We start from the raw sequence: 7,590 nt of genomic DNA on the forward strand, positions 1-7,590 counted from the left end.
TTTGTTCAGAAGCTGCAAGAAATTTCTTGGTTTTCAGTGCCTCGCAGTGGAAAAAGACAATACCAGCATTCAATTCAGCAATCCCTGTAGCATGCCTGAAATCAGCATGTGACCAGGAGCAGTGCTGCATATCAGAAACTAGAGACCTGATGGCTCGAAGTCAACGGCCAGCCCTGAAATTCATACTCTGAGGTTTGGTAGAGGAGGAACTGTTGAAAAATGTGTTAATAACAAAAAACAACCAAAACCCCCAGCTTATAAGCACATGATATATGGGCACCCTGGAAGCCTTCTTTATTTAACCATAGCCAGAAGCACTCCCAACCAGGTATCGGTATTAAGCTACTTAGAAGAAGATATTTGGTCTGTTGTTCTTAAGTGCTTCAGGACGAGAGAGAGTTCTTAGCCTAAAATTTAGGGAAACAGAGCCAAGAGTGAGCAGGTGATTTGTTTTAAGGCCTGCATCAAATCAGTACCAGACGAGGTACCAGAAGCCCCAGACTTTTACAGGCCAAGCCCAAGAGTTGTAAAACTATTTCAACTGATAAATGTTATCACCTGGGCACAGACACCAACAGTCACAGTTCTTGAAAGCAAAGACAAAGCTTAGCAGGTAGAACAGGCAGAAGCAGAACAGACTCTTAGCATTTAGTACCAAGACATTTTGCTTCAGAGAAGGTGCATGAAGAGCGACATCAAAACTAGGAGCAGTTCCCAGAAATCTATGCCAGCACCAAACGTTCACCTTCTGCCTGCTTCCAGTGTCTCAGCAAAATGGCCGCAGCCTCAGGTGATGACACCAGACCTATTTCAACACAGCAGCTGATCACAGCTTTATCTTTCATATTAAAGCCCTGAAAAGTTTTGAGCAATGCAGATCTTTTGCTCCTTCACTGACCTCCTTCCAGGACTAACAAACCAAATGTCACTTGCTTTCAAACAAAGATACCAGAAGTTTGGGTTAAAAAAAATTAAGCCTGACTTGTCCCTCTTGTGACAGCATTAAGGTCAAATATTTCAGTGGGATGCATCTGTGTGCTAGAGCTGGAGTTCAGACAGCCCAGCAATTGCTCATCTTCTGCAGAGGATTTTGCCTAGCCCACTGTACATGTTTCTGCCAGCACAGCCATAAGGGCTATTAAACAGGCTTCCAGAGCAGCAGAGATGCTGTGCTTTCAGTGCCCTGCACACGGGCAGAACACAAACCAAAGCGTTTGCTAATTAGCATGCCTTGCTTTGTCCACACACTGCGTTTTTACTCAATTGTTTGCTGGTGACATATGCATGCAGACAGATTTGAGTACCTAAGATAAGAAGCTGTGTCGATGCTCTAGAGGCATTTGTGAGCATATATATGCCAAAGTGTATTGTAAACTATTGCTACATACAAACGTTCATTATGTCCATGCTGCATAAATAAGACCCCTAAACTCCCAGGGTTTCTGAGTAAGAAAATCCTTAAAAGCAAAGGCTTAGACCATGTAATCAGCAGTAATCTTCAGAGTCTTATTCAAAGGTCATCTCTGAATAATAATGAGGCTAAGGACTTTCTTTTTCCGTTTTTGTGCAGCTCCAGCAAATGCAAACTTATGAGGCTCAGCTAGAAAGCTACTAGTGGTGAAAATAAGACATCAGAAGCAGCTCTATTCTGCAATCAACCAATTCTACGTAGCCCAAAAGCAGCACTGAAAGATTTCCTCTTAAAGCAACAAATGCAGTTTTGGAAACAGAGGAAATTGGTACAATTGTTATTCCTACCTCAATTTTTTTTAGTTTTTTTCTTTTGAGAGGTACTTTTAAAACCAGTTTTGCTTTAACTGCAGTCAAAAGGAAATGAATGTATAATAGCTTTGATATGATGTGATTAAAAAAAAAACAAAAAACAACAACACACAAAGACCTAAAGAAAAAGGGCTGCATGCTGACCGAGATTCGCCTACCCCAGCACAGTACTACTCTAACTCTTCCAAATCAGGAAAAAAAAAACAACAACAAAACCCATGCAATGTTCTCATGGATTAAATATTGTACTTTGAACACATCCCACTGTAGGTGGAAATTGCTTCCTGCTGGATGCTCAGCTCTCGCTGCAGCAGCTCCCCAAAGCAGCACCCCAACAGCGCAAAGCTGAGAAGCCCCCAGGGACTCACTGGAATTTGTCTGTGAAACCGACGTGGCCGTGGTTGTGGTAGAGGTTGTGGAGGACTGAGTGCTCGAGGAGGTCGACGGCGACGCGGCACTGCTGGTTGTTGGTGTGGAGGCCCCGACCTGGGCCTGGGCTGCCAGCATCGGCGTCAGCTCCGACTGCTGGATGACTTTCACCCCGTCCGGTTTAGTCCACGCTGACTCACGTGTGCGTGCGTTGTAGAAATAGACCTACGAGTTAAGGATGTCACCATCAAACAGGTGCAATGCAGAAAGGGAGCATTCATCAGTGTTTCAGCTACTCCTGCTCTAAGTGCAACTACATAACTTTAACAAGAGCATCCATAGAATTACACGGGATTTTACCACGCAAGCTTTCTTTAAAGATCTGGGGCTCCCGCATGTAGGACTGTACAAGGCAACACCTTGACAACGGCAGCCAGCACCCGTGGCTCTGCTGTCCCTGGTGACCGTCTCACCTTGCCGTCTGGAGTTTTGTTCTCCACCCATATCTCCTCAGCTGGGGGCATCGCTGGCGTCCCAGGGGCAGTGACAGGCGGCATCCCCGGAGGGAACATCATTCCGGGAGGTGGGGGCATGCTGCCCATGGGAGGAGGCATAAATGGTGGTCTCTGAAGGCAAACAACAGTAATAATGTAATACCATAGTCAAACTTACATTTATTGAAGCATCAACACTCATTACAGCCGCGCTGAGGGTAACTGCCCATCCTGAGAGCTTTAACAAACCAACCTCGGCTCAGAGAACTCCCCAGCAAACCACCGAGCACGGCAGAACAGCGGAGGGAAGCACTGCACACCTGAGACATTGCTGTAAATGCAAAGCAGCAGCAAGGAGTGGTATGAAAAGGAGCGGGGTGAGGGAAAACTACTCTCTGAAAAAGGAGAAAAAATCCCTAGGCAAAAAAGAACGAGTGGTGGAACTATTCCTGAGTAACTGCCCCTCAGACTGCTCACACTGTGAAGCAAAATGATTTCTTGCATTACTACTGCAGTCACACAATGGTAATTATTTAAAGATTAAAATCACAAGCAAGCATCCCGTTAATTAGCACAGTAGAGCTGTAGATTTTATTACAATCCACTACGCATCTCAAACATCCATTAACTACAACACTAGCTAACACTAATTAAAAAAAAAAAATCACACATCTTCACTGTCACATGATCAGAAGAAATCCAGAACTGCCCTGCACATTCGCTCTCACATGAAAACTGAATGCCTGGTTTTCTAATTAGAGGTACGTTCATTTATCTCACTTGTTTATTTGGACTGTTCTGAAATTTCCTGTGTGTAACAAGCACAACAGATGCTCCCCTATAAAAAACGGCAGTCGACAAAATTCATCAACTTGTTTAATTCACTCTGCAGGCACCTACAACTGCCCAATTATCCACATAACTCCTGTTTTAATTAAACTTCAGAAGATTTCCACCTGCAAAAGCAATACCAAGGCAGTTCACCACAAAAGCTTCCAGCCCTACCCTCCTATGTGACAGGCACCATACAGAAATGCACACACGCAGCAGGACGGACGAAGGCTCTGCTGAAGCAGTGATGTTTGCCCATCACAACATTGGAAACCCATTAGCAGCAACTGGGTGGCTCAGTGGGATGTGCCGTGCAAGCCAGCACTGAGCTGCACCCACACTATGGAATCTGAGTCCTACCCATGGCAGTGTTCAGTGTGTGCAGCATCCTTGGATCCTGTACACATTTGGCTTCTTTTGAAAGTTTTCCTGAGATCTCTGCTCTAAGAGATGCATTTTTAACTGCTTTTTAAACTCATGTACCAGCTCTGATTTTTGCTCTGTACCATTGTAAAGGAAGTCAAAAGGCCACCGACAGGATTAAAAACTAACGAGAAAGCGATTAAGGTGACTTCCTTTCTTCATGACTTCTCTGCAGCTCCTCCATCTGGCCGTTAGGTGATCTCTATCTTTACTACCCTGCAGCTTGTAAGAAGAACCCCAGTAGCCCACTTTTACTTTGCTGCTGCTGCTTCCTAAAGAAAAACAAGTTGGATTGATGCAGGGCAGCACGAGGAGCAGAGAAGAGGATCCAGTGTGCAGTCAGGGGATTGAGAAAACAGCTCAGCTCCCCACTAAGCACCACATCACCTTCAGAATCATGTGCAAAGCAGAGCACAGTGCTGATAGCACGAAGAAACGCAGACAAGCTTGGTGTGTGAATTTCATGTATGGCAACGAGCTGTAGAAGACATTTAGTGCATGGTGTGATTGAACAGCCACAACTAACAGCTGAGAGCAAAAGCACATTCAGAATATAAATCAAGCACACAAAACAATGAGATGTCAGGGCTCTGGGTTTCAAATTAACTGGCTGATTCTTGAAATGGTGCAGGCACCAGGAAGCATGGTCCTGTGCTTCCTTCCCAGGTCCCACACCTTCATTTCCTTCAGATCTCTCTGGTCTGAGAATGGGTGCCTGAATTTTAACACCATATCAGTGAGAAAATGGGACCACAGAGCACCAAGCGAAAGGCATGGCATGTGGAAATAGCGTTAAAAAAAATTAAGCTGAGCGTGAAATCATCCAAGATCAAGAACAAGGTCCTGGTACCAGATGAAGGGAACAGAAAAGACAACTTTGCACTAGATGAGTTGTGGCTGCTGACATCCCACAAAGTTACTGTTTCCATCTTCAACTCCACAAGTCTTTTCAACTGCTTCACACTGCCAATTTCTAACACTGTGCCTCATGTCCAAGGGAAAAAAAGCCTGCTGTGGGAAACACACACATTTTTTTTAAAGATCTCATATTCAAGGTGATGACAGGACACAAGATGAGACTGCAGTCTGATGTTGGTTTATTTCACATGAAATCCACATGAACTCCTTGCTCCTGCACTGGTGGCTGCTTTGCTTCCGTTCCTACTGCTCCACCACTTGCATAAAGCTACATGCAGAGCCATACACTCCCATGCATTAGGAGTGACATGGAAAGAAGCTCCTACAGCTCAGCTGCCAAAGACATAGGCAAATCAAGACCAAAAATACCATAAAAGTACCAATAATACCATAGAATGACCCACGTCACCATGTTTTCTTTCCTTCCTGCCCACATCCCTACTCTTTCAAATAAATTTCACAGCACAGAAGTGTTCAGTATTCCACTACAAAGCGTGGATTTAAACTATTATTTAAACACCACACAGTATTATGCACCACCTACAGCCCTGCATGGTAATCACACCGTCCTGACACCCCTACATTGCTATTACAACAGAACTTTTCTTACTCCCAGATATGTCGTGCCTTTCAAACTGTCTAGGTATCTGCAAAGTAAGCAGAAGTACTTAAACATACAACATGATAAAAGGTGAGCAGAGATGCACCTGACTTGAGCCCAACAGGCTCACAATGCGCTCAGACTAATCCTGTAGATGCCAGGAGCACTCAAAGTTAAAAAAGAACAAAATCCAGACAAGCACCAAAGGTACTGTGAGGTAAAGAAGGTTCTCCCCCAGACAAAGGAATACACAGACTCATGTCAGTATGAAAGCTCTGTGCTGATGATTTGGTCAAACCTTGTGTCTACTCTCAGGTTTTTCAGATGTTTGCTCAGTGTTTGTCCGTTGACAATTTCTGGTGCATCACTATTGACATAACCTTCTGAATACAGCACTGAAACAAAACATACTCGATCGCTGATTAGAGATCTGCTTATCAGAATTACTGCTTGCCTATCTGACCGGTCGATTGGCAGTGAGAACTAGCAGCAAACTTCCACAGCAACTGCCATTACAGTGCATGCTGGAACTCAGGTAGAATTCAGCTCACTGTACCGCAGTACCTTCTGCCAGTCTGTGCTCATTCACCACTGCCCAGTAAGCAGTCACAGCACACCAGGACACCCCAGAAGGCCGACACACACATCAGCTGTGCATTTTTCCAAGCACAGAGGGCCGTGCACAGTTAACTCTGCATTCTGCACAGCCACAGGGCACCGAAGTGCAGTTGGGTTTTGGTTAACACAGGCGGTGAACTCACTCTGCATAAACCATTAACACAGAATTGCTGTAAGGAGTTGAACGCAGGGCGCTTCACACTGCCACACGTCAGCCTGCGTTCCATAACGCCACACAGAAACGGCGTGCCATCCCAGCTGCCTTCCTCCCCCTCCTCACCGCTCTCATCTCCCCGTTCCCACAAACACAACGGACTGCCCGGCTTACCTGCAAATGTGGAGGCCCCATCGGCGGCGGGATCCCTCCCGGGGGCGGCATCGGAGGCATGTTGGGGTCGAAGGGAGGGCGCCCGAAGGGGGGGCGCGGCGGCGGCGGGGGGCCCCGCATCATCCCGAAGGGCGGCGGAGGCCGCATCAGCGGGGGGGGACCGCGCAGCACCGCGTTCGGGGGCGGCGCCGGGCCGCGGAACCGCAGTGCCTGCTGCTGGGCCATCCTGCGGGGAGGGGAGAGAAACCGAGCTCGCTATCGCTCACTGCTGAGCTGCAGGGAAATCAATGCTCGTTAAAACAGAAAAAAAGCGAAAGCTAACAAAGCTCAACCGCGCGAGGAAAAAACACCAAGCCTGCACTACGTATGTAAAAATCACTTGCAACCTCCAGCAGATTCTTCCCTTCGCAAACTCAAAGGACGGCGCTCGTTAACTTCTACGCACGGGGAGAAACAACCGCCTGGGGCTGGAAGCGCCCCGCCAGGCCAGGCTCCAGGCCCCAAGCGCAGCGCCCGGCGCCGCTCCGAGAGCGGAACTGCGCCGCGACGGCACGAGGGGAGCAGGGAGCGGCACGGCCCGGCGCCAGGCCCGGAAGGAGAAGCCGCGTCCCGCTCCGCACCGGCACTCCCCGCCCGTCCGCGAGGTCCGGCCCAGCCCCACGGCCCCGCGCGGCGCGGACAAAGGCGGACGGGGCGGGGCGGGACGGGAACGGAGCCCGCAGCCCGGCTTCCCTCAGCCCCTCAGGCCGCGCCGCGGTTAGGCCGCGGGAGGCCGGTGGTGGCCGCGGCGCCCGGTCGGAGCCCGCACCGCGCGGTACCTCAGCTCGCCGCCGAACCGCTCCGCCGCCGCTGCTGCCGCCGCCTCCCCCTCGCCGCCGCCAGCCCCCGCGCCGCCACCGCCGCCCCGTTCCGCCATCGCCACCTCGCAGCGCCGCCGAGCCGCTGCCGCCCCGGCCAGGCCCCGCCGCGCCTCATTGGCTGCCGCCCACGCCCGTCAACGACGGCGGGGGCGGGACCGCCCCGCGATTGGCCGTTACGCCCGCCGACTTTGAATGGGGGAAGCCAGACGCACCGGGATTGGCTGCCGGAGTCCCTCCCGCGCCGCTCGAGAAGCGGTCACGTGAGGCGTGACCCAGTGAGAAGACGGGAAATAACGTCACGTCCGCCGGAACGGGCGGTAGGAAAAAAAGCGACGGGAACCCCGTCCAATCAGCGGGCAGAGCGGG

The 7,590-nt window shown here is 49.6% G+C and overlaps 1 protein-coding gene across 4 annotated transcripts in view; it reads right to left on the minus strand.

The window, feature by feature from the left end:
* TCERG1 (transcription elongation regulator 1) overlaps positions 1-7,280 on the minus strand; it is a 31,895-nt gene extending 24,615 nt beyond the window's left edge. For 3 of the 4 annotated variants that reach the window (XM_042881670.1, XM_042881668.1, XM_042881669.1), the window contains exons 1-4: positions 7,183-7,193; positions 6,365-6,590; positions 2,625-2,777; positions 2,151-2,376 (exon numbers count right to left, since the gene is read on the minus strand). In XM_042881670.1, the coding sequence (XP_042737604.1) occupies positions 2,151-2,376; positions 2,625-2,777; positions 6,365-6,589 (604 nt within the window). In that variant the 5' untranslated portion in view covers position 6,590; positions 7,183-7,193. Of the gene's footprint in view, positions 1-2,150; positions 2,377-2,624; positions 2,778-6,364; positions 6,591-7,182 lie in introns of all 4 variants that reach the window. The other variant, XM_042881667.1, reaches the window with a different exon arrangement.
* Positions 7,281-7,590: the final 310 nt, after the last annotated feature.

The sequence above is a fragment of the Lagopus leucura genome, unplaced genomic scaffold, assembly GCF_019238085.1.
Source record: "Lagopus leucura isolate 7727_CA_CO unplaced genomic scaffold, USGS_WTPT01 Super-Scaffold_100030, whole genome shotgun sequence".
In the NCBI taxonomy this organism is placed as follows: Eukaryota; Metazoa; Chordata; class Aves; order Galliformes; family Phasianidae; genus Lagopus; species Lagopus leucura.